The 27,835-nt window shown below is 34.6% G+C and overlaps 1 protein-coding gene and 1 pseudogene across 1 annotated transcript in view; both read right to left on the minus strand.

Moving 5' to 3' along the window:
- Positions 1-27,835, minus strand: part of KHDRBS2 (KH RNA binding domain containing, signal transduction associated 2) — a 546,592-nt gene that overhangs the window by 34,121 nt on the left and 484,636 nt on the right. Inside the window, exon 7 of the mRNA XM_055330453.1 lies at positions 8,657-8,739. Coding sequence (XP_055186428.1) covers positions 8,657-8,739 — 83 coding nt within the window. The remainder of the gene's footprint in view (positions 1-8,656; positions 8,740-27,835) is intronic.
- On the minus strand, positions 18,118-19,258 carry LOC129512755 (actin-related protein 2/3 complex subunit 2-like; annotated as a pseudogene).

Below are 27,835 nucleotides of genomic sequence, written 5' to 3' on the forward strand. Positions count from 1 at the left end.
CCCACTCTACAATTTAAACATATCAAAGTCCATATTTTCCATTTTGACCATGGGTAGTTCAAAGAAAATATCTCCTTTCTCTCATTACCAGTGTTTAATTGCAAAAAAGTAAGACCTGAAGGTCTTTTTTTTTTAAGTGCAAATTGGTTCAGAAGCCAAAGAAAGCAATGAAAGTACAGGAGATAATTCAGGAAAAAGATGGAATAGCATTTAATAGAGAACCTGCTGAGCTCAAATGAGGAAATTAGGCTGAGGCAAAAAAAAGTGATGATCATAATTTTCACCAAAGATGAATTTGGTTTTATCAACTTCTAGATATGATGACGACCTCAAACTCTATCCAAAAGTTATTCTTTTCTGATATCAGAGTGCAATATCCAGGCTTTCCTGTTCCTTTCCTGTTATTTCAACCAAGTGCCGTACCACTCCTAAATATCTTATAATTTGGTTCACTTGAAGAACATGTAGTTCTTTATAATGAATTATATTCTCATTTCTTTATCTTTGTACATATCCTTGACTAGCCAAATTTTATTTACCCAGTTAAATCATAGCTTGGCATCAGTTCTTTTTAAGAAAGCTTCTGGAACTTTCTTGTAATCCGCCACTCGATGGCCTCCCATTTTCTCTCCCATGTTGGAACCTCTGGCACATCCTTCTAGCTCATCACATGTTATGTGTTATTTACAAGTCTGACTTCTCTAATTGACTCCAAACAGTCTACTCCTGGATTTTAGGATATCCTTCACAGACCATAGAGTACCCTCAAATAGCCATTTTGAAGGACTCCTTGATTCCATGTCCTTGGAATCATTTTCTGGATACTGACTTCTTCTCTATCTTGCTTATAAGCAGAACAGAATGACTGTGGCTACCTACAGATATATTTGGTTTAATCTCTAGAATGTTTTAACTTTCAAAAGTTAGTTGCCAATGTCTAAAAATTGGGGTATTTCCCTTAAAAACTGATGTGGCAAGTTATATTTTCCAAAACTGCGCACAGTACCATTTTCCATCCTTGAACCATGCCAATTCCCCAGTGAGTGGTGAAGTCTAATACCCTTTCTCTTGAATCTGGCTGGACTTGTAACTTGCTTATAACTAACAGACTGAGGCTAAGTTGTGAAAGGTAATGCAGGTTCTGTTTTGTTCTTTGAGATATTCATATCTGGTGCTCTTCCCTGCCATGCTGTGAGGAAGCCTAAGCAACATGGAGTACTATGAGCATTCCAAGCAGCAGCTCATTTAGGTATCAGCTGACATCCAGCAGCAGCTTCCAGATAGATGAGGGAAGAATCTCCAGATGATTTCACACCCTGGCCATTGAGTGACCTTACCTTTTGAGCCTTCTTGGGGCTCCAGACATGGGAGGAGAAATAAGCCATCCCTGCTGTGCTCTGTTAGAATTCCTGATAACACAAAATCCTCAAGTATAAGAGAGCATAATAAAAATGGTTATTTTATACTACTTGTTTTTTTTGGGATGATTTGTTATGCAGCAATAAGAAATAGAAAACGGGTTTTCTTGAGGGAAAAAAAGATCTAGCACCCCTTGGTCCTTTACTTTGCATGAACTATATGGCCACAGTATCCTGAACTTGAACAAAAGATAGTTGCTTTCAACAGAGTTTTCCAGAGTCTCCACCACTCCTATTGTTATACCTTGACAATTATATACACTTGTGAACATTTTTGATTCCTACATATGTTGATAACTGTTACATTTGTTTTTTTTTTCCTTTTGGTGGAGCTAAGTGTCTTTAATGACCATTGAAGCCAGAATTTCACCTTAAGCTTTTTTTTTAATTATTTATTTATTTATTCATAGAGACAGAGAGAGAGGCAGAGAGAGAGGCAGCCGGAGAAGCAGGCTCCATGCTGGGAGCCCGACGTGGGACTCGATCCCGAGTCTCCAGGATCACGCCCTAGGCTGCAGGCGGTGCTAAACCACTGTGCCACTGGGGCTGCCCTCACCTTAAGCTTTTTAAGTGGTTTTAATACTAGGCTTTTTGCAACACATCAGGATCTTTAAGACTCTATGATGATGTAATAGTTCCCATTTCTGAAGCTCTGGTTGTATATGGTTTGCCCAGTACTTTCCTGTTTCCTTTTGAGGAGTGTCTCTAGTTCTAAAGTGATCAGCTGGGAAGGAATGACTGACACAGTGACATATCCTGATCTCAGTAAATGATCAAACAGATTTCAGTTACTACCTGGGACACTTAAGTTTTCTTGGAAGACTCATCATTCAAATGACTAGAGAAAATGGTTTTTCCAGTTTTTCTTATTAAAGTCTTATAAAAGGTATCTTATTGCAAATTTTTAAATATGAATTGACTATTTAGGCAAGTAGTTTAGTTATCACAATTAACCCGACAGTAATAAAAAATCAACAAACACAATAAATAGATAATGAATAATTTGAGAAAACACATTGCTTCTTTCCTAAAACCAACAGCTTCCTAAGTATCCTTGATGCTTAAAATAAGTATCTCAGATAAGGACCAAAAAAAAAAAGTGTGTATTAAGAGCTGGAATCTTGCTTTGTTGAGGTAAATCCAGACAATGCCCAAACCACTGTTCATGCATGCAGAGGTCTGTAGATGGCATGAAAATACAACTAACGTGCAGAATAACTGTGGGAAAATATCTCAAATCCAATAACCTTCTGTAAATTCAATCTCATAATTGACTATAGTTTGAAATATAAGAGAATTGAATTACAAAATGAGGGTAAGTCATTTCATAGTGAATAGTACCACTTAAATGAATAGGACAAGGTGTTATATACTTAATATGATAACTTTTATTAAATTACTGGATAACTGCAGTGACTTACACTTTAGTTTTCATTAGAAGGGTTTCTGTAGACTCTTAGTATCAGGGCTTGCATTAATTTTATAGCTTAAAACAATAGTTAATAGGTAAATTGCAATTTTTTTTCTTGCTTGAATTTGTCCTTTGGTGATCACGTTTCAAACAGCATACAAATAACTTACTACATTCTTATTATATTAAATGAATATTCTCTGCAGTTTGTTCAGATAACAGAAATCTGTTGACTCAATGAATTGACTTGGGTTTTCAGATGCTATTTATTAGTCTTTATGTCTAAGGCCTCTGGATCTAGCAGATATGATTTTAGTCCAACATTTACTACTTGAATGAACTTAGGAAAATCATTGGAAATTTTTAGGCTTCAGGTTTTTTTCTGTCTCAACTGTTATTGCAAGGATTAAATGAGACAAAGTGGCCTATACAATTAGCACAACAGCTAGCACAAAACTAATGTTAGTTATTATGAATTGTTAGTTTCAAGTAGCCTCTGAACAACAGACCAGTGGTTCCAATTGTGTGAGCTCTGACCCTTGAGGAACTAAGAAGTTGTGCAAGGGGGCCCAAGACCAATTTGTTCACCAGATGTGTATTTATATCTTCACTGTGCTTTCTGACTTTTCTTTTTTAGTACGTAGATGCTTTCTCATTAATATGGTACAAATTCATTTAAAAGCATTACTGTTTCCATGACAATTTAAGTCATTATTTATATCTTCAAGCAACTGACACTTTTTTTTTTTTGCCTTTCTACTTCCACTCTTCTCCTCCAGCCTATTCCAGGGATGACTAACAGCAACTCCATCTAACTAAGTTTCTTGTCCTCTGCCTCTTAATGGGTTCAGCCCATGGGAGCAAAGGTGGGAAACTGGAAGGAGGCAGGAGAGTGAGGTCAGGGTGTTAACTCCCTGAACTTTCTCGTTGTGGGATGGTCATACATAGCTCCGATTCTGAATCAGAAGTCTCAGTTCCTATCAAGAGGCCTCTCCAAACAGCTTTCTCTGTCTCTTTTCAATCCTAATTTTGGTGACAAACACCTTGCCCCAGGGATACCGGTGCCAGGGCATTGCACTGTCCCTTGTGTTTTCCCTGTACACTGCCTCTGAAAATATTTTCCATATTAAGTTCTCCTCAAATTATACTAATTGAAGAGTGCCATTTTTTTCCTACTATGTAGACCCTAATACAGATATTAAAAAATGATCATTCTAGAACTCGGGGAACTTATATATCAGAAAGAGATGTATATTCACTCTCCTAGCTCATTCCTTAGTAATTTACAGAAAAGAAGATTCTTTTCCTAGTGAATTCCTCAGCTGATTCATGATTTAATGAAAGCAAAATCTTCCATTTTGATATTTTGCTTATTATACCAGTTAAAACTTTACATTTAAAAACCTTAGTTTCTTAAAATTTCATATCCAAATTTAATTGTCATTAGAATCAATGATCAAAATTGGTCTTTTGATCTTCATTTGTAGTACTGCTGTTTCAATCTAGGTACATGTCAGTAACTTTTCCTACATCTATGGTTTTGGTTTGGTATAGATTCCTTTTTTTTTTTTTTTTTGGTTTGGTATAGATTCCTACTGAAAATCTGGGCATTGGGAAAAGCCAATGTCGGTAGAACCTTGTGAATTTACATAATTTCAGAAGATTGATCTCTGACAATGTTAGTGGCAAGGGGTGCATAAAAATAGGATATCAGAACATGGACAGAATTTAATATTTAGTCCAATTAAAGTTGTTAATCACAGGATGTAACTTGTCCTAAGCCAAAGACATCAAATAATTGAGTTCCTCTGGAATAGTCCTTCAATTTGAAGCTTGCATAATAAACTTATCAAACCATTTTTCTAAAACTTTTTATCCTCAATGACACAGAGCAAGAGAAAAAGATGGTCCGAGATTCCTCATATCATCATCATCTTTACCAGCCCTTAATAATGTCATCATGTAGAGCTGCCTCCTAAGGAATCTTTAGAGAAGTCCCTCTTCTGATCCATTTGAAACTTTCAAGAACTAACGACACCTTGTAAGACAACTGGGGATTAATTAAATTTGTTATAGCTTGTGAACTCCAGGTGAACCTTTTTAGGATTGTTACCTTGTGAACTTCCCTTAGACTCTTTGAGGATGATATAATTATTCCATTTAAGTACCTGCCAGATTCTACTTTATAATTCCCACAAATTCTGAATTCACCTGTGCTGACTAACTAGTCATTTGAAGACTATTTTCTCTAGTTTTATTTTTATATCAGTTCTGCTAAGTCATACATAATTTAGTTTTACCTTCAGCTTTTAAATTAGAGTTTCTTCCCATTTTGACCATGACAGTGCCAAAATAATATTCATATTGTTTGTAAATGATGGATACATTTTATGTTAATATATTTATCTTTATTCCGCTTTAGAAACTTTTTCCATTTTCCTCCGTAAGTCCAAATCATACTTGTAAAAGCCCAATTAAGAAGCCACCACTTGAAAAAAAACCAAAACAGTTCTAGACTGATTCTTGTAAAAAATGAACTTTCTTTCACTTCCAATTTCTTTTTTTTTATAAATTTATTTTTTTATTGCTGTTCAATTTGCCAACATATAGAATAACATCCAGTGCTCATCCTGTCAAGTGCCCACCTCAGTACCTGTCACCCAGTCACCCCAATTTCTAATACTTGGTTACTCTATAGATGTTTCACCTATATTTATTTAAATATATATATACAGCTTTCAAATGACTCCTCAAACAAATGTTAGGGGTAAATATTAAAATATATTTAAAAAATTTTTAAATAAGTATTGTCACTGTATAATGAGTATACTTTCTGACACATATAATCATTTAATAAGTGCTATTTAACTAAACTGTTAATATTATCTTCTATTGGCATAGTGACATCAATAATCTAAATACAGGAATTTAATACATATGTCCTGAATTTTCTGTGTTTATCCACTTCTATTACAAATTGGTACTATATTTAAAAATTCTTCCTCAGTTTTCTGAAATATTGTTAATTTAATTCATTCATCATTACCACATTCATTTATTTTTGTTCAATTATTCAACAAATCTTTACTAAGATAAAGTTTCCAATATGCCAGAAACTCTATGAGTTTCTAGTTGAGGCCATGCTTTGACCAAAATAGAAATTTTATAATTATTGCAATAGAGAATATTAGTATCATTTTTTAGAATATTTTGTATCATTTTAATTAATTTCATGACCTGGTTATTTATTCTGGTTTAGCATTAAGATATCTCAGAAACATTTAAATATTTTGTCAATAAATATAATACATAGAATTCTGCATATTATATTCTCCTTTAGGAAAAAGGCTCTTATATCTTCATAGTGTAGGTACACACTAAGTGTGAAATTCATGTATTCAACAATCATCTGCTCAGTACATATCCTATAAAGGACTCAATACTAGATACTGTGACGGACATGAGGATATAAGTAAGAATAGTAAGAGTGATAGGTAACATGTATACAATCGATTTCATTGTAGGACAGAGAGAAAAAGAGCCATAGAGAAATAAAGATGTGCTATTGAAATTCAGAACAAAAACAAGTTATTCTCAAATAAAGGATTCAGGAAAAACATTTTGGAAGAGTTGGTTTTGACCAACGAATGAATTTAGACACAGAAAAAGGAATAGATATAAAAGGAAAAAAAGAAGGTAGCAAAAGTTCATAGAGAGTATCTTTTGACATATAAATTATGTTTCCTTAAAACAAGACATTTTTTTCTGAAATTGTTCTATTACTTTTTGTGCATAATTATGTTCAATTATTCTAATATTCACTTTTGAAATATTCAAAAATAAATTATCCTAATCTCCCATTTCTTCTTCCTTGTCTCTCAGGGTCAGCTAAGCCCATTTAAGTCTTACCAGAAGAAAGATAACAGAAAGTCCTTCACTTTTAGAAAATTATCCCAAAGTAAATCTCTATCAGCTGAATGTAACTCTATGGAGCTAACTCAAGACATTATTTTATTATATTATAGTTGTGTTTTCAGTGTGTGGTAATTTTTTTTTTTTTACCAAATAGTTTCTGAAACAAGCTACAAAACTTTATTATCACCATTTCTATGCACTAATATACAATGATGAACTAGCAAATATTAGCAGATGCTTTAAATATGTAGTGAGTTTGCATACAATACCCTATTCAGGGTCTGTGACATGATGCAAAATCTTCCCCCATCGTAAATAATTGTGCTGTGTTTCAATATTTGACTGGGACTAGTAAGATATCACCCCCAGTACAAACTCAGCTTATGATGGCTTTTCTATTTAACATACTACATATTAACCATTACTCAAAGTTGAAGATGGTTACTTCAATAATGATAATAATGATATATTATGCTTAGCTTTAAAGGTATCAGTTCACATTCAACTTTTTCCTAATTGCCTACAATATTCTCTCTAAGAATTTCCCTTCACTTCTTTCACTATGCTGTCCTTCCGACCATGCAAAATGCACACTTATGAACTACATGTAGATTTCCTCTCCTCCATAATGACCTTAAAGTTGTTTCTTTCCTTGTCATTTCCCAGATGTTACTTAATGAAGCATCCATATCTCTTTGGATCCCAGTAAAGTTGGTCAATAAATAGTCAATACTGTAATGATTTTGTGACAATTACTTCTATTAGTTTCTGTCAATCACATATATGGCAGACTCGCATGACTATCATATGGATTCATCCTACTTTCCTATGAAAATTGTAACTTTTTTTAGAAAAAAATATTTGGGAGACTGATTTTGCTAAGGATGCATTTGTTTAATGACAATTTTATTCATAATTCATAATTCATAAGTTCATTCAAAACTTATTTGCCCTTCAACTGGTGAATGAAGTAACTATGGTACATCCTTACAATGAAACACTACATGGTAATAAAAAAGAAGAAAATGTTGATAAACATAACAACATGAATGAATAAATGTCAAATACATCATGCTATCTAAAGAAGCTAGACTCAAAAGGCTACATATTGTATCACTTCTACTTATGCGACATTCTGGAAAACTCAAAATTGTAATGGCAAAAACCTGATTGTGGTTTCCAGGGCCTGGGAGGGAGAAAAGTTGTCTATATAAGGTGGTAAGAAACATTTCAGGTTGACTGAATTGCCCTATAACTTCATTTTGATGGTGGTCACAAGATAGTTTGCATTTGCCAAACTCGTACAAACTCTATCCCCTTAATGGTCAAAACATCCTGTATGTAAATACTACCTCACAAAAAATTAGACTTTAAAAAAAGTAAAAATTCATTAATATCTCAAAATTTGATCAATATAAAGAGATTAGGTCAACAATCATTTAGAGATCCATCAAGAAAGCAAAGGAATTGTTCATTACATATGATGTTTTAGAAATTTTCCTTTTCAGAAGGAGCACCAATAACATTCCTATGTCTTTTGTTTTACAAATAAAAATTACATTTTAGGGGAAAAAGCTTCATTGAACAAGTGCCTTTTGTTTTACTGTTGTGTTACTTATGAATTTACTAAAATAATCTCCATAAGTAACAGTATTTTGTTAAATACAAGCTTACTTAATGAGTTTATTGATTATGATAATGATGTAGTCTTAAAATAACACACTATTATTATTAAGAATTGCACGATTATTATCTTTTTACCTCTCTGTATAATATAATAATTCAGAAAGACAATGGAGAAAAACCACTGCTAGAAACTCTCACATAATAGAACTGGAGCTCAGATACAAGAGACAAATAGTAGGATTAGAATTAATCCTGAGAAGGATGCTTTAGACAGCAAATGCCTTACCTTTGTGTTTGGGTGGCATAGCTGTTCTCATAAGTCTCATAGGTCTGGTCATCATATTCACCCCCGTAGCCATCATCATACCCCTGAGGCAGAAAATGATAGAAAGACCTATTAGCAGTCAACTTGATTAACTTTGATCTATTTTTACTTATGTGTAAGTACTTATGATCTGTATTTACTTTCTGATGTGACCTTATTTTAGTTTTTATGTTTGGTTAGTTACTCTGCATCAGATTTTACTAGACTAATATTTTTTTCATAACCTTGACTATTATTTCATGATCCAGATTAATGTTTAATAATTAAACTCAGCATGTCATTAAAGTAGCTATACCTACTCTAGAATTTGTTTAGAATTTTGATCAATACTAATGAAGACAATATAAGAAATTAAAAAATAAAATTTCTTTTGAAAACATTATGGGTAGATAATGTGCTAACCTAATGGAGGTGTTAACATGTTTGTTACAGCCCCATCGGGAGCTTATTTTTTTTTCTGGCCCCTGGTAATAATGGTTATTATGATTGAAAGTATAAAATTTAGGATTCTTAAATAGTGGTCAACTTTCAGTAAAAATAAATATAGCCATTATTAGAAAATAAGGAAAAAAGAAAGAAAGAAGAAAAAAGAAAAAGGGATAGAAGAAAGAAAAGGAAAGAAGGAAGGGAGGAAGGAAGGAGGGAAGGAAAGAAGGAAGGAAGGAAGGAAGGAAGGAAGGAAGGAAGGAAGGAAGGAGGAAAAATGAGAAAGAAGGGAAGGACTAGGGAAAGATAGAAGGCAGGAAGGAAGGGAAGAGAAAAAAGACAGAAACCATATAAAGACCCTTTATTTTGTTGTGCATTATACAGTTTTTAAATCTCAAATAAAATGATTACCTAACTAAACTAATGCTACCAAAGCTAATGCAGATTTGTCATTGCAGAATGTGAAAGCTAGCTAGCAGTTGTATAATCAGTTATCATTACTTTGTGAGAGATTTACTTTTATTTCCTTTTGTGGTCACTGACTGTACTATAAACCCTAGCCATCCACCTTGACTACTTCCTACTTCTGAAAAAAACCTTTAGTTTTTCTGCCTCTGGGCCTTTGCTGGTGCATCTCTTTCCCTGAAATGCACTGCCATCCCACCCCACCAATTTATAACTTCATTTCAGTCTGGAGGCCTATAAATCTCTCTATTGCATTCAAATATTTAAACAAAAAATGTGTAGATATCACAGTTTCCATATCAGCCTTGACTAAGATCTTTGAGCCCATTTAATCTGAAAACTAATATTTTTTATCAACTTAAGAACATTTTAAAAATATTTAAGACTTCTCCATCTGGTTTACCATTTAAATAATGGTATTATTTACATATGAGGTTTATTGAGCCTGACTTCAATTTCTTCTATTTTTCCAATTATGGTCCATTTCATCATATTTTTGCTCTGCTCTATGGGATCGTCTCTCCATTTGATCTTTGACTATTGTAATTCAATTCCTACTGAACTAAAAATGGTAAATTATCTGGTATTTTTGAATATTTGAAAATGTTATTGCTAGATTAATACAACTATTGAGATAATTACGAACAATTCAAAAGATACAGGAAACCAAGAAAATAAGGTGAATGAGCAATTATTAATGTTAGGAAAACAAAAAGTATATAAGAATAAACAAAGAACTGTATTAGTCTGTTTGGATCCTTAGGGAATATTTATTATTGAATGATAATTGACTAACAAAAGTTACAAAAGTTATGATGACACTATATTAAGGTGTAGGGGGAAATGTAGGGAAGAGTCTATAACAAAACTAAATCCTTAGCAACCTGAAAGGCTGGTCAATAGAAAATAATCAAAATTCATAAATCAACAACATTAATTTAACCATATTACTTAATAATACAAAAATTAATACCTAAATAATAGATGAAAGGCCTAGAGATAACTAATTATTACAGAAGGACAAGAAAAGGAAGTGCTGTTTTTTGGGCATAAATCCTTTAGTACTATTTTAAAATAATCTTATATTTCAAAATTAACTTTAGAATATTTAATTTTTTAATTCAATACTTTTTCTTTCTCTAGTTTTATTTATTTATTTATTTAGAGGACCATTTTTAAAAAAAGATTTTATTTATTTATTCATGAGAGACACAGAGACAGAGAGAGAGGCAGAAACACAGGCAGAGGGAGAAACAGGATCCATGCAGGGATCCCATGGGTCTCCAGGATCACGCCCTGGGCTGAAGGCTGCGCTAAACCGCTAAGCCACCCGGGCTGCCCTCTCTCTAGTTTTATACTCCCTCCATACCTAGCCTTTTTTGGGGGGGTGAAAATTCTTAATTATACAGAAAAAATAATCGTAAAACAAACACCTCTCTACTTTTTATCTAGATAGGCCAATTGTTGACATTTTGTCAACTTTTATACTTTTATAAATCATTGCAAATCCATTCTGAAAATCTAGTATTTCATTCCTATTTTTTTAAATTTTTTTATGTATTTATGATAGTCACACACACAGAGAGAGAGAGGCAGAGACACAGGCAGAGGGAGAAGCAGGCTCCATGCACCAGGAGCCCGACGTAGGATTCGATCCCGGGTCTCCAGGATCACCAAAGGCAGGTGCCAAACCGCTGCGCCACCCAGGGATCTCTAGTATTTCATTCCTAAATACTTAAGCTTACATCTCCTGAGTGTAAGGACATTCTCCTACATTTACAGTGTAATCCATAGTCAAAATTCTGCAATTTCAAAAACATACCATTTATAGCTACTTTTTAAAAACCAGAATCACTCAGATTTGTGAATTTAATTTGGTTATTACATCTGCTAGTTTCTTAGAACTAGTTTAGTTTTCTAGGCTTCTTTTTTTAAGTTTGTATATATATATATATATATAATATATATATATATATATATAATATATATATATATATATATTTTTTTTTTTTAGAAAGAGAGGGCATGAATAGGGGAAACAGGTGGGAGGGAGGGCCAGAGGAGAGGAAGAGAGTCTTAAGCAGACTCCAAGCTGAGCGAAAAACCTGACATGGGGGTTGATCTTACCACCCCCAGATCATGACTTGAGCCAAAGCAAAGAGCAGTATGTGCCATCTGGGAACCTCATTTTAAGTTTTTATTTTATTTTATTTTATTTTATTTTTGTATATATATTTTTTTATTAGAGTTCAATTTGCCAACATATAGCATAACACCCAGTGCTCATACCATCAAGTGCCCCCCTCAGTGCCCATCACCCAGTCACTCCAACCCCCGCCCACCTCCCTTTTAAGTTTTTATTTAAAATACAGTTAGGGGCACCAGGGCTGCTCAGTCAATTAAGTGCCTGAGTCTTAATTTAGGCTCAGGTCACGATCTCAGAGTGCACTCTCTCTCTCAAAAAAGTATAGTTAATTAACAAACAGTGTAATATTAGTTTCAGGTGTACAATATAGTGAATCAACACTTCCATACAACACCCAGTGCTCATCACAAGTGCACTCCTTAATCCCCATCCATGTTTTACCCATTCCCCTCTCCTCAGCCCCGCTCTGATAAGCTATTACTTTGTCCTCTATAATCAACACTATGTTTTTTGGTTTGACTCTCCCTTTTTTTTTCTCCTTTTTGCTTGTTTGTTTCTTAAATTCCACATGAGTGAAACCATATTGTATTTGTCTTTCTCTAACTTGTTTTTCTTAGCATAATACTTTCTAGCTCTCTCTCTCTCTATGTGTGTGTATATATATATATATATATATATATATATATATATATATATACAGTATATCACACAAATGCATACATCCACACACACCACGTCTTCTTTATCTTTTCATCAAAAATGGGTACTTGGGCTATTTCCATAATTTGCCTATTGTAGATAATGCCGCTATAAACATTGGGGTGTATGTATCCTTTTGAATTAGTATTTTTGTATCCTTTGGGTAAATGCCTAGTAGTGTGATTGATGGATTGTAGTGTAGTTCTATTTTTAAATTTTTGAGCAAACTCCATACTGCTTAACAGAGTGGCTGTACCAGTTCACATTCTCCAAAACACTTCAAGAGGGTTCCGCTTTACTCTATATCCTTGCCAACACTTGTTGTTTCCTGTACAATTAATTTTAGCCATTCTGACAGGCATGAAGTGGTATCTCACTGTAGTTTTGATTTGTACTGCCCTGATGATGAGTGATGTGTGCATCTTTCCATGTGTCTGTCGGCCATCTATGTGCCTTCTTTGGAAAAATGTCTATTCGTCTTCTGCCCATTTTTTACTCATTTTTGAATGCAGAGTTTCATAACTTATTTATATATTTTGGAAAGATCCCTTTATCAAATATGATATTTGCAAATCTCTTCTCCCATTCTTTAGGTTGCCTTTAATTTTGTTGAGTGTTTCCTTCACTGTGCAGAAGCTTTTAATTTTGATGTCCCAAAAGATTATTTTTGCTTTTGTCTCTCTTGACTTACAAGACATATCTAAGAAAGAAGCTGCTATACCAATGTCAAAGAGAGTACTGCCAGTGGTCTCCTCTAGGATTTTATTTTATTTATTTTTTATTTTTTTTAAATTTATTTTTTATTGGTGTTCAATTTACCAACATACAGAATAACCCCCAGTGCCCGTCACCCATTCACTCCAACTCCCCTCCCTCCTCCCCTTCTACCACCCCTAGTTCATTTCCCAGAGTTAGGAGTCTTTATGTTCTATCTCCCTTTCTGATATTTCCCACACATTTCTTCTCCCTTCACTTATATTCCCTTTCATTATTATTTATATTCCCCAAATGAATGAGAACATATAATGTTTGTCCTTCTCCAATTGACTTACTTCACTCAGCATAATACCCTCCAGTTCCATCCACGTTGAAGCAAATGGTGGGTATTTGCCATTTCTAATGGCTGAGTAATATTCCATTGTATACATGAACCACATCTTCTTTATCCATTCATCTTTCAATGGACACCGAGGCTCCTTCCACAGTTTGGTTATTGTGGACATTGCTGCTAGAAACATCGGGGTGCAGGTGTCCCAGCGTTTCATTGCATCTGAATCTTTGGGGTAAATCCCCAGCAGTGCAATTGCTGGGTCGTAGGGCAGGTCTATTTTTACCTCTTTGAGGACCCTCCACACAGTTTTCTAGAGTGGCTGCACCAGTTCACATTCCCACCAACAGTGTAAGAGGCTTCCCTTTTCTCCGCATCCTCTCCAACATTTGTGGTTTCCTGCCTTGTTAATGTTTCCCATTCTCACTGGTGTGAGGTGGTATCTCATTGTGGTTTTGATTTGTATTTCCCTGATGGACATCCACATGCAGAAGAATGAAACTAGGCCACTCTCTTTCACCATACACAAAGATAAATTCAAAATGGATGAAAGATCTAAATGTGAGACAAGATTCCATCAAAATCCTAGAGGAGAACACAAGAAACACCCTTTTTGAACTCGGCCACAGTAACTTCTTGCAAGATACATCCATGAAGGCAAAAGAAACAAAAGCAAAAATGAACTATTGGGACTTCATCAAGATAAGAAGCTTTTGCACAGCAAAGGATACAGTCAACAAAACTAAAAGACAACCTACAGAATGGGAGAAGATATTTGCAAATGACCTATCAGATAAAGCGCTAGTTTCCAAGATCTATAAAGAACTTATTAAACTCAACAGCAAAGAAACACACAATCCAATCATGAAATGGGCAAAAGACATGAAGAGAAATCTCACAGAGGAAGACATAGACATGGCCAACATGCACATGAGAACATGCTCTGCATCACTCTCCTCTAGGATTTCAACTAGATTTCTTAATGTTTCACATTTAGGTCTTTCATCCATTCTGAATTTATGTTTGTGTATGGTGGAAGAAAATGGTCCAGTTTCATTCTTTTGCACGTTGCTGTCTAGTTTTGTCTTTTTTCCCATTGGATATTCTTTCCTGCTTTGTCAAAGATTAAGTGACCATATAATTGTGGGTTAATTTCTGGATTTTTTATTCTTTTCTATTGATTTATGTGTCTGTGTCTATGTTTGTGCCAGTGCCATACTGTTTTGATCACTATAGGCTTGTAATATAACTTGAAGTCTGGAATTGTGATGTTGCCAGCCTTACTTTTCTTTCTTAAGATTGCTTTGGCTAGGGGATCCTTGGGTGGCGCAGTGGTTTGGCGCCTGCCTTTGGCCCAGGGTGCGATCCTAGAGACCCGGGATCGAATCCCACGTCGGGCTCCCGGTGCATGGAGCCTGCTTGTGTCTCTGCCTCTCTCTTTCTCTCTGTGTGACTATCATAAACAAGTTTTTTTTTTTTTTAAAGATTGCTTTGGTTATTTGAGGTCTTTTATGGTCACAAAATTTTAGGTTTGTTTGTTCTAATCTGTGAAAAATGCTATAAAATTTCAGGATAGAAAATCAATATACAGAAATCTGTTTCATTTCTGTACACCAATAATGAAGCAGCAGAAAGAAAAATTAAGGAATCAGTCCAATTTATAATAGTACCAAAAACAATAGGATACCTGCAAACAAACATAACCAAAGAGGTGACCTATATTCTGAAAACTATAAAACACTGATGAAAGAAAGATGACACGAAGAACTGGAAAGACATTCCATGCTTATGAATTGAAAGAACAAATAATGTTAAAATGTTTATTCTACCCAAAGCAATCTACACATTTAATGCAATCCCTATCAAAGTCCTCCAGGATTTTATTGCTTTCCATACATTGTCTTTTTGAGTAGTCTAGACCAATTGTTTTGTAGGCTATCCCATATTCTGAATTTGATTATTCATTCTCATAATTACATTTTGCTTCAATATTTTTGAAAGAATACTGCATATGTGATATTGTGTTGAGCACTTATCTGACTGCAAATTTTTATATTCTAATCTCACACTGGATCGATTAACTGAATATAGAATTTTAGGCTGAAAAATGATTTTCAGTCAGAATTTTTGAGAACTTTGATTCAGTGTTTTCATCACTACATATTGGTGCTGAGAATTCCTGCTACTTATGTGTGACCTAGTTATTTCATTTCACTTCTTTTCTTTCCTTTCTGGATGCTTTATAAATTTTATCTCTGGTGTTCTGAAATTTTAAAATGTTTTGTCTATATGTGTGTCTCTTTTCATTCAATATGCTGGGTATTCAATGAGCTCTTTCAGTTGTGGGAGTTTGTGTTCTCCAGTTCTGGCAAATTTCACTGTACTTTTCTTCTCTCTAGTACTCTTTTAAGTGAAATATTGGATCTTCTGCATTGGTGCATTAATTTTATCTTTGTGTCTTATGTGATATCTCTTATTCTTTTTTACTCAATGATAGAATTCTATAAATTAATCTCTCAACCATCCTATAAGATATATAACTTTATTTACATACTTATACTCTCGCAACACATGCACATATATACACACATATTAACAACTATGAGAGGGTGCACAGGAGGTTCCTGTGTTCTTAGGTGAAATTTAGGCATCCTTATTCTCAACTCAAGACTTCATCTCTCCTTGGGTGGAACAACAGCTAACATCACAGCTGGAATTTCCCATACCTGACACAGGCCAGGCAATGTAGCTCTCTATCGTGGGGATCACTGGACCAGTAACTAGGGCATTAAATGTATTTGCCACAGGTGTCTCAGGGATTGCACGCAAATTTTTAAGCACCCATGCTGTTATTCTCCACCAAAATTCTAAAACTATGGCTTCATTAACCCTCAGTTGTTACTCAGGACTCAAGAGCTCTAGCTTCTAACAGGAAGCCAGCAAGTTTTGTTTTGTTTAGTCATGTTTTCATGCTACAAGAGCCAAGGCAGAGGAGCAGTTACAAATCTTAAGAGCTTGTAACCCCCTAAATGTCCTATGTTTTCCCTGATTCTATCTGTTGAAACACTACCACTGTCTAAAGGTTATGTTATATTATACAATCTCTAGGAAGATTTTCCTGCTTCTTTCAAGCTTATGGTAACTCCCTATCCTCTGAATTCTAACAGCCTGTTTTTGTTGTTTTTAAATCTCACGAGTACTTAGAATGTACTCAATGTACTAAACATCTATTGTATTTTGTTTTTACAGTTTTCTCTCTTTTTAGGATTGACACTCCTGAAGGGCATGGATCATATCATAATCACTTTTTTTGATGCCTTATGGTGCTTAGCATAGTTTATTCCATAGAGTATTTTCCAATAAATATTTATCAAATTGTTAAATAAGCTCAAAGGAGAGTAGATATGGATTCACTCAAATTAATCAGCACTAAAAAAGAAATATTTCAAATGGGCAGCCCCGGTGGCACAGTGGTTTAGCGCCGCCTGCAGCCTGGGGTGTGATCCTGGAGTCCCGGGATCCAGTCCCACAGTTGGGCTCCCTGCATGGAGCCTGCTTCTCTCTCTGCCTGTGACTCTGCCTCTTTCTCTCTATGAATAAATAAATAAAGTCTTAAAAAATAAGAAATATTTTAAATGGTACAGTAGTATTATCTCTATTTATGAAGAATAACTTTACCATTTAGCATATGGAAGGCTATTTTCCCTCCTCACACTTTTGCTTTTTTTTTTTTTTTTTTAAAGTCTTATACAGAAAATCCATAGAACCTATAGAAATCTTTCCCGGCAATGCACAATTTCATAAGGTATAAAGTGCAGTGGTCCCAAATAATTGTCCTTACTATAAAAGGGAAAGTAAATGTGGATACTTATACATAATATATTTTGGTTTTCTAACACTTGATATAAGTATTTATGTAGCTTTCTTAGGACATGTAAAATTATGAATCATGCTGGTAATGTCTAAGATAAATCAGTAAAATAGATATGCTCCCTAAAAAGCCAGTCAGTATCTGCAAGAGATTCAACTTAAATATGAATATTCAACTAAGAAATCAAAACATATTTCCCATTTTTGTTCCATTGTTTTCTGCTGTTTCATTTGAAAAAATGACTATTTTTTTGAGTAATCTCTACACCCAAGGTGAGGCTCAAACTCACCACCCTGAGTTCAAGAGTCACATGCTCTTCTGACTGGGCCAGCCAGGTGCCCCTGAAGAAATTACTAACTTATGTCTTAGCCCATTCACACGTTTGACCTAAAAATTGTTACTTTTTTTTAAAGATAGAAAGGATTTCTTTATTAATGACCCCAACCTATTTCTTTACATAAAGGAGTTTTGAATTCAAATACTTAGGAGAAGACAAGTTAAGACTGTGTTATCCTGCAACTCATTACCAGTCACACATTGCAAAATTGAAACAGCTTGGAAAAGGGGGAGGAAGACAAGGTGAGTGAAGGAGGGAAGATAAAGCAAAGGAATTAAGTTGATCAAGTGGAATTCTTTTTTTTCCCTTATTTTAATTCTTGAAACTATGAAGTCCTTGCAAGCACAGCTAGTTTCTGCAGATTATTTTCCAAACATGTTAAAATGGAACCCAAATGGAGAATCTCTTAAGAACCTGAAGAGGTGCAACATTAAAAGCTATTATTATCCAGTAGCAAGTGTTCAAGTCTTCCGCTGCAGCCACCTCCTCCTCCTGTTCCCAAGATACAGCAGTATGAATACGCCTTCCTCGTGGTTGTTTTCATTTCTTTTTTCTTGGCATCTGGGCGTGCACAGTTCAGCTCTTTGAGGATGTGTTTGTTTTTGCCTGCATTGTGTGAGAAGATAGGCTGTAGAGCACTTGACATAGTAATGCAGATTGTCCCGGAACCTGTGGGTGGTGTCTGAAGCACTGGCTGGCATTGGTGTGGTGAACAGTACAAAGGTAATATAACCAGTGCTGTCACCCACCATAGCCTCCATTTCTTTCAGCTCCAGAGGAGGACCTATGGGGCTGTGTGGCTGGCTCCATGTCCTCCTTTGAACCTGCATGAACACTTTTCCAATGACCACATCGTTGTCATCCTTAAACCCTGTGCTGAAGATTACTGTGACTCTGTCCTTTTTAGACTCAACATACATGGTCTCATCATCCCTATAATGGATAACTGCCCTGTTCTCTCCTTCCTTGCTGTTTCTTGAAATTGGAAGTATTTCTCAAAGACGGAGGCAAAACAATTTAGTTTCAAGATGCCAGTCTGATGCACAATGGAATCCTTGGATGCTGGCAGATTTTCAAGATCATATGGTAAAAAGACATTGTATCCTGATTTGGGATTTACTAAGAAACTCTCGTACACCCTCTTTAAATTTTTTTCTTAAATTTATTTGTGATAGTCACAGAGAGAGAGAGAGAGAGAGAGAGAGGCAGAGACACAGGCAGAGGGAGAAGCAGACTCCATGCACCGGGAGCCTGACGTGGGATTCGATCCCAGGTCTCCAGGATCGCGCCCTGGGCCAAAGGCAGGCGCCAAACCGCTGCGCCACCCAGGGATCCCTCGTACACCCTCTTTAATAACTCATCAGCACTATGTGCCCAAAGTTCCTTGTAGAATTTCAAAGATACACTGACCATCACTTTTGTCTCCATTGGGATTTGAAATATGATAGGGGACTCCATCGAAATCTGCAAATGTTACTTTTACTTCTGGTTTGTTATCAGCGGTCACATTTTTTGACCTTGAGCCTGAGCGTCTCCTTGATAATGCAGTTGTTAATCTTTAGCAGGATCATGGTATCGGCTGGATCTGGAAGCCTAAACCCAGCCTGCCCTGCCAGGGCACCAGTCCAAGACTATTTTAGTTGCTAACTAAGTTATCAAGGTCTCAGAGTAGAATTTCCTACATCTGATGTCCCAATAAAAGCAAAAAACAACAACAAAAACAACAACAACAACAAAAAAAACACCTTCCACAATTAAAAGTTTTAATTTTATTTCTTCCTAGCTCAAGATAGATGATTTGGCATCTCTCGCAAAAAAAAAAAAAAAAAAAAAAAAAAAAAAAATACCCAAGGAAAAAATATTTTTTTTTTCTTCTGGAATATGGCCATGAAGAATATTTCTTCTATCTTGAATTCCTTCATAGTTGTGCAGTTATAAATTCTTCAGTTTCCTATTCTTTGAACCAAATATAGGCAGACCCTTATAAGATCCTTAAGAAATACAATCTTGGCTGTTTTCCAGATCTTCACTGAATCCTCTAAAATTTTCTTCCGTTACAATGTGAAGTGTAGCCTGATGTGAAGGCTTGAGCAGTATGAAAGAAGAGGATGATTTCTTTGTAGTTTCTTATGAATTATAGGTTAATTTATACATACACTTTATGAGTTTTGGGCAAGGCAGCATACAGGATAGATGTGTATTACTATCAACACATAGTTATACAAAGCCCTTTTCAAATAGGCTTCAGAAAATATATTTCTCTGACATGCCTACTAATTTTTCAATTTGGTTTAAGCACTCCATCTTGAATCATGATTTCTGCACCAATTTTGCAGCAATAATCCTATTTCTAATCTAAATAATATTGGCTCTCTCTCTATAGGCTTAAAATAATAGTAATTCACCAGACTATATATTAACTACTGAATTTATTACCCAGGTAAGAGAGATAAAGAAGAACAAGACCTAATTCCTGTCTTTGAGAGGTTCTAGGCCTGTGCATTCTGATAAATGTTTAACAAATGCCTCTTCAAAAACAAGTTTATGCATGTTTGTATTTGTGTGTTATGTGTGTATACATAATTTAACTATAAATTTTAGTGACATTAGCACACAATTTGCAAATAAAAATCAAATTTATAAATATGTATAAATTTAATACTTAAAGTTTTATATTTAATTTATATTAAAATAAAATTTATAGCATACAACTTACAGATCAATATCTAGTTTATTTTAAGATTTATACATATACAACTTCAGTGTGACTTGCTATCCCTTGTAAAATCAGGTTTTATAATTCTGATATCACAATGATCCCACAATAAATCATAATACAGATAAAATATGATTACTATCTTTTATTTCCAAGACATTCTACGAATTTTAATTAGCATACATAAACAAAGAAAATATGATTAGGAACATCTTAATAAAACTGCTGTAAATCGAAGTTTAAAGGCATCTAGGAAAAACCAGTACATGATCCTTCAAAGTGAACAAAAAGAGACAAGGAATTTTTCAATATAAATGATGGAAGCAAGAAGACAATGGAATGACATCTCCTGTGTGATTACTGATGTACAAAAGATGTTAGGGATTGAAGTTGATGGCCAAGAAAGAATTCCTGTGACATCTTTGGTGCAAAAAGGTGATTTTATTTATTTGAGAATCTCTAGCTAGAGATTCTCTAGGTGCACAGACACAAAACCAAAACATTTTGACAAAAATGGAAATATAAATAAATGATATATTAAATTTCCTCGGTATATGGAGGTTTTTTAACCAGCTCTCACTTGCGGAATTTTTGAAGATTTCTTATAACTCAAAAAGAGAATTATCACTCATAATAGTTTAGGACTTCTTTGATCACAGTTTAGATATGCATACACATGTTTGCAAAATATTAAATCATGTTACTGACAATTTGACTAATGATTATTGTAATGAATTTACCTATTTAAAATGTTGAGTTGGATCATATAAAATTGCCATGTTTTTAGGTAAAAAATGTCAAATATTAGCAATTTTCTATATTGCAACCTGATACTAATATTAGAAACTATAATAACCAACATGTTTTTATTATCTAAAGAGAGCAAAAATGTCTTATGATGCTAGGAAATAATTGTGGCTTCCAGAAAAAAAATCATTTGGAAATTTAAATGATATGAAATATAATCCTCATTCTGTTATATACCTATACTTTCTTTGAAGACTTTTAAATTTAACAAGCACTAGTGATGGATTTAGCATTTGGCCATTAATCTCATTTCAGGCTTTATTTTCTGTTGAAGGTCAGTGGGTATTAAAAAAAATAAAAGGAAATAACATGGAATTTTCTAAAATAATTGAGAGAAAAAGAAAATAAAGACAAGCATGCAATCAGGAATCATTAAATACTCTAGAATTAAGCAATTTAATTATGAGAGTCAAGATCATAAATTTGTCACCAAACACTAAAATACTAGTAGGCACCGAAGCAAGTTGCAAATGCTGCCCTTTATTGGTATTGAATTTAATTAACCGGTCAGATAGGAACTTGACATTTAACATTCTTTATGAAGTATGGCTAATTTTTATAAACATATGCTCTTTTTTTAACTTAAGTTAAATCATAAAATGCATAGAATGTCCACTTCATATATGAACTTTTGTTATTTTAATAACACTTCCTGGTAATAATATACATTTAAAAAATTCACAAAATATTATTTAAACAAAAACTAAACACAGAATGCCAATGTTATAATAGTATTCCCATAGGATGTAACAATCAATGCTAATGACAAGTATCTTCTAAATTATGAACTATTTATGCTTTCTCATGTTTCTTTTCTTAAAAGTTTTATTTTTATTTGAATATCTCCCTGCTTTTTGTCATACATTCCCTGTGGTGCTGTATAGATGAATTTCTTAGAACAGAAAGGATTTTAATAGTATCTTCCTTTTCTTTTTTCCCACTGAAGAAGGGCTGCCTATTACAGATTGCAGGTTGGTTTGTAGCAACATGGCTAGGGATACCCCCCAATGTGTAGCTTTTGTTACTGATGCAGTAGGTCAGTTCACTCACTTGCTATGGGAAGTCATTATCTGTTCAAAACCATCCTACAGCATAAGGGTCCATATAATCGGTGGGGATTCACTGCACCTAACAGTCTGGCTCTGCAACAAGGCAAAACTGGAATTTTCATAAAGTTTTCTATGGAGATCAGTGAATAAGTCCCTAATTAGGGATATTCTATAATACCTGCATTTCCTGTCTAGATTGTAGCTATTGATCAGTTTTTCCATATATATGTACACTCTACACGAAGGTTAGACATTGAATACTTCTGAGACCTAACTTCTTTGGAAATTAAAAGCTCCCAAAGAACTGTAAGACCATCTCTAACAGCCATCAAAATGCATATTCTACACTACAAAATTAATCTCTGGGGAGACTAATTCTAACTTATTTTTAAAAAGATTTTATTTATTTATTCATGAGAGACAGAGGGAGAGAGAGAGAGAGAGAGAGAGAGAGAGAGAGAGAGAGAGAGAGAAGCAGAGACACAGGCAGAGGGAGAAGCAGGCTCCATGCAGGGAGCCCGATATGGGACTCAATCCTGGGTCTCGAGGATCACGTCTGGGGCTGAAAGCGGTGCTAAACCGCTGAGCCACCCGGGCTGCTCTAATTCTAACTTGAATAAGCCCAATAAAATCAAGTAACAAACCTCAGCAGGTGCATATAGAGGTTATGTATATTTAAATATAAAATAAATAATATCACATTCACATGAACACCATTTGGATTTGTATACAGCAAGCATGTATTGGGAGACCCCTAAATGCCAGGAGGTGAAGTGCTTGTTCACACAGAACATCCTTAAAAATCTAATCAACCCAATAAGGTATGTCCTATATCTTTTTACCCATTTTAGAGATTCGGAAACAGAAATACTTTCATGAGGTCGTAGCCCATAAGCAAATGGCCTAGCTAGAATTCAAATGCAGTCTCTGACACTGTCTTGTCTAGTGCTTAATCTTTAATCATTTACTGAAGGCCTAATATCATTAATGGCAAATGTAATTCTCATGACAACTTTAAAATGTCATTTAAAATGATGAGTATGTAAGTTAAAATATTTATTTTAATTTTATTATATTTATTTATTCATGAGAGAGAGAGAGAGAGAGAGAGAGAGAGAGAGAGGAACAGATGCAGGCAGAGGGAGAAGCAGGCTCCATGCAGGGAGCCCGATGTGGGACTTGATCCTGCGTCTCCAGGATCACACCCTGGGCTGAAGGTGACACCAAACCACTGAGCCTCCTGGGCTGCCCGATAATTGTTTTAGAGCAGTTTTTTATCTTTAAATGTTAAGAATCCTGCACGGTCTGAGGCTTTAATCTGTTACACATTAACAAGCTTAGTACTGTTTCATGGATGCTGGCAGAAAACTTGAGGCTTCTTGGTCAGAAACAAGGGTCTTCATAACTCATAATAGAGTAATAACCAGAACTTCATATTGGCTTGTGCCAGTTGTTTCACGTGTCCACCACCCAGGGGCAGCGCAGGCACGGCCAGGTTGGATTCTTTACATTCACTGTGTTGTGTTACAGGGGAGGGACAGTAAACTTAGGGGGATCTTAAACTAAGCTAAAGCAAAACCACTGTTTGTCTAGGGGAGAAGTTACCTCATCCCTCAGTGTTTCTTGCTGAAAACACAGTCCTAAAAAATAACATGGGTAATACTATGCTTGGCATACACAGGCAGAAAGTGCAAAGGTAGTCAGTGACCATGGCAGATTGCTTCTCCCAAGAAGAGATAAACAAAATGCATTAAACCTAGGAGTCCTTTAGAAGTAATTTACAGTACTGAAGAAAGATTATTATACTGTTTCCTTATTTATGGAATATCTAAAGGCCAGGTTAGCAGATGATAATAAGTGCCTTTAATTTGATCTCTTCAGCAAAATTTAATATACTTTCTCTTTTTTTTAATTTTGCATTTCTTTTGCCTCCTAGATTTCTATAATGTTTTAACTAAAGGGAATGTGAGCCAACACAGTCTTTTTCCATTAGTAGCAATAAACGTTGTAAATTATGATATACAATTTCCTAAAACATAGATATACATTTTTAGTGAGACTCCTAGCTCCTGCTGAATATTAACATTTTCTACCATAATGGTTTCAAATTGGCTTCTCTTTATTGAAAAAAAATGACCAAAAATTAATTTCCAGAATTTTATAAGTTTCAAAGTTCATTTATCTATATTTTTGGTGATCAATACTATTAAATGTGGCTTAGCTTTCCAAGTAGGTAACTCTCATTCAAGAACATGTTTTTTAAATTTTTTGTTAAGAAACTGTATAATAAACCAAAGTACATCATAAACCCTAATAAAAATAATAAAACTTGGTGAAGACAGAGGGAAGTAGGAGCTATTTACACAATGCTTCCATGGGGGCAGCTGGATGGCTTAGTCGGTTAAGAGTCTGCCTTGGCTGAGGTCATGATCCCAGGGTCCTGAGATGGAGCCTGGCATTGGGCTCCTTGCTCAGTGGGGAACCTGCTTCTTCCCTTTCCCTCTGCCTGCCACTCCCCCGCCTGTGCTTTCTCTCTCTCTTTGTCAAATAAAGAAATAAACAACATCCTTTAAAAAAGTGTTTCCATGGTATAGTTTAAATTAGATATCCTATAGTATTTTAGTTATTTCCCCTAACATGCTATGAAAGGTTGTTAACTTTGCGCTTCTTGAGAAGATTCATTTGTCAGTAGGGTTCATTCCCCTAACCCAATTTTATAAATACCTTTTAACACTTTGGAAATCAGGCAGCTCAATCTAGTTAATGAACAGAACTATGACTAATGAAGCTAGAAGTTTACAGTAATGTACTAATGAATGTTATTTACTAATGGATCCATTTTAAATGTGCTAATGCTTTATGTACTTCGGATCATAAGCATCAATCCTGCTTTAGAACAGAACTCAAAGCAAATGCTTTAAAATCAGTGTTATAAGTCTATAAGGCCTTTTAACTCACTCAACAAGAAAAAAGATAAAATTGGTAAACCCTGTCATGACTAAGAACAGGATCAAGTTTTAGAAGACAATTCATGTCTTCTAAATTCATTCATAAGTACAAGGTTAAATAAAGATGAATAGCAGAGCACTGTCATACCTTAATATATTTCTAATCATAGGTATCTAGTGGGCTGGCCACACAAGGGGAGAGTTTCTTTTTTTAAATGTCTTTTTACCTCCAATAATCTATATGGTATTTTGAGGTTGTTACTGTTTTAGGCTCTAAGAAAGTAAGGTCTAATAAGTTGTTAGCATCATTGTAGCTGATCTGATTCAAATGATCTGATTCAACCTGTGCCTGTACCTGTATGGTAGGGGATACATTAGAAAATAAAACAAAACAGAATCCAAAAATTTAAAATCCCATAATGATTCTTGCCACACTTCTTAGTGATATGATTTTGGTTGTGAAAAAAAGGTATTTTATTTTTTTTGAAGATTTTTATTTATTTATTCATGAGACACACACATACATACACACACACACACACACACACACACACACACACAGAGAGAGAGAGGCAGAGACACAGGTAGAGGGAGAAGCAGGCTCCATGCAGGGAGCCCGACATGGGACTCGATCTTGAGTCTCCAGGATCCGGCCCTGGGCTGAAGGTGGTGCTAAACCGCTGAGCCAGTGGGGCTCCCCCACAAAAAGGGATTTTAATAGCTTGTAGAATATGAGTATGATGGCATGATGTATCAGTTTAATATTTCTCAGTATTTCTTCACCAAAACTATTTGAGCTCTGATCTCTAGTAACATTTTTTTCAATTAAAAAACAATTTAAGAATCTATCATTTACATTCATAAATAAAGCAATTTTGGTATTTAGTTTTATACAATTATCACTTTCTAATAAATTATTCACCAAGCAAATGCATATCAAAATGAAATAATGATTTCATATAAGCCAGGTAAGTAATCTTCATTTTTGTGGTGATTTTTTCCTGTTATATGGTACTATATATAATAAAAATTCCTTTATTATCCAAAAGGGAAAGCATCTCTAATCTTTACAGATTTCTATGGCTAGAAATACAGCAAGATATAACAGTGCTTTTCTTATCATCCTTAACCTTTTGATACTTCTAGTGAAAAACATGAGTTGTCTTTTAAAACTTGGTCCTGTTCTTAGTCTTTACATGTTGCAACAATTTTATTTTCCTGGATTTTTTTTTCTGTTTCAGCAGTGCTTATTTTCAAAATGGAGAAAATACAAACATTCACATTAACTCAATAATACAATATTTATTTTGACACTGAGTTTGGGAGGGGTCTCACTGCTGAATTAGGTTTATTTCTGATCTTTACTATTCTACTTTTTAAACTACTCTCACTTATTCTGGTCAGTTTTCTTTTCCTTTTTTTTTTTTCTTAGATAGCTCAAGCTCTCCTTTTGGCTCATGATTAAGAGGTATCTTGGAAACTTGAAGTGTGGCAGGCTGAGTGGCAAGGACCCTCCATATTCACTGCAACCAGATTAGCTATATTCTAAGTTTTACATGAGGTTTCTTTAAAAATATTCAATCTAAAAAGTTTCATAAACCATTCTCCTTTATTAAACATCTTCACATGTTCTATTGTAACTCCCATATGTTAGCTCCTTGGGCTAAAAATATCAGTTTGTGGGCAGCCCAGGTGGCTCAGCGGTTTAGTGTCTGCCTTTGGCCTAGGGCATGGTTCTGGAGTCCTGGGATTGAGTCTCCGCATCGGGCTCCCTGCATGGAACCTGCTTCTCTCTCTGCCTGTGACTCTGCCTCTCTCTCTCTCATGAATAAAAAATAAAATCTTTAACAACAAAAATATCAGTTTGCCATATAGAAACTCAAATTTGTATCAAAGGGTCATTCAGATTACGGTATTATTCTAGTAGTCATTCATTAACTCTGGGGTGATTAATTTCTTTCTGAATTTAACATTGCATTGGCTTATAATGTCACAATTCCTGTTGTATTTCATACTTGGAGACTATATATACTGGGTAGTGCTTTCCAATAGATCTTTCTGTGATGATGGAAATTTCGTGCTTTCTGTGCTGTCCAATATGGTAGTCATCACCAGATGTAGCTATAGCTGTTGAGTACATAAATGTGGCTAGTATGACTGAAGAACTGAATTTTTAATTTTATTTCATTTTAATTAATTTTAATTTTAAAATTAAGGGCCATATGTAGCTTCTGAGTGCCAGAGTGAGTACTGAAGCACTTAGCAAATCAATATATATAAAATATTCAGCTGCCAGAAATTTTTTAACGCCTGTTTTCTTTTTCAGTTTAAAGTTAACCAAAGAAGGAGTAAAAGTCAAAGGATTTAGATTTTATAAATGACTTCATTTTGATAGCAAAAATGAAATATCTTTTGAACCTGCCATCTACTCTACCTCCATCTTTTCTATATCATTGTGTATATATATATACATATTATATATATACATAATATATACATTATATGTATATATTTTAAAGGTTTTATTTATTTATTCATTCATGAGAGACACAGAGAGAGAAAGAGAGAGAGAGAGAGGCAGAGATACAGGCAGAGGGAGAAGCAGGCTCCATGCAGGGAGCCTAATGC

The sequence above is a fragment of the Nyctereutes procyonoides genome, unplaced genomic scaffold (genome assembly GCF_905146905.1).
Source record: "Nyctereutes procyonoides isolate TBG_1078 unplaced genomic scaffold, NYPRO_anot_genome, whole genome shotgun sequence".
Lineage (NCBI taxonomy): Eukaryota > Metazoa > Chordata > Mammalia > Carnivora > Canidae > Nyctereutes > Nyctereutes procyonoides.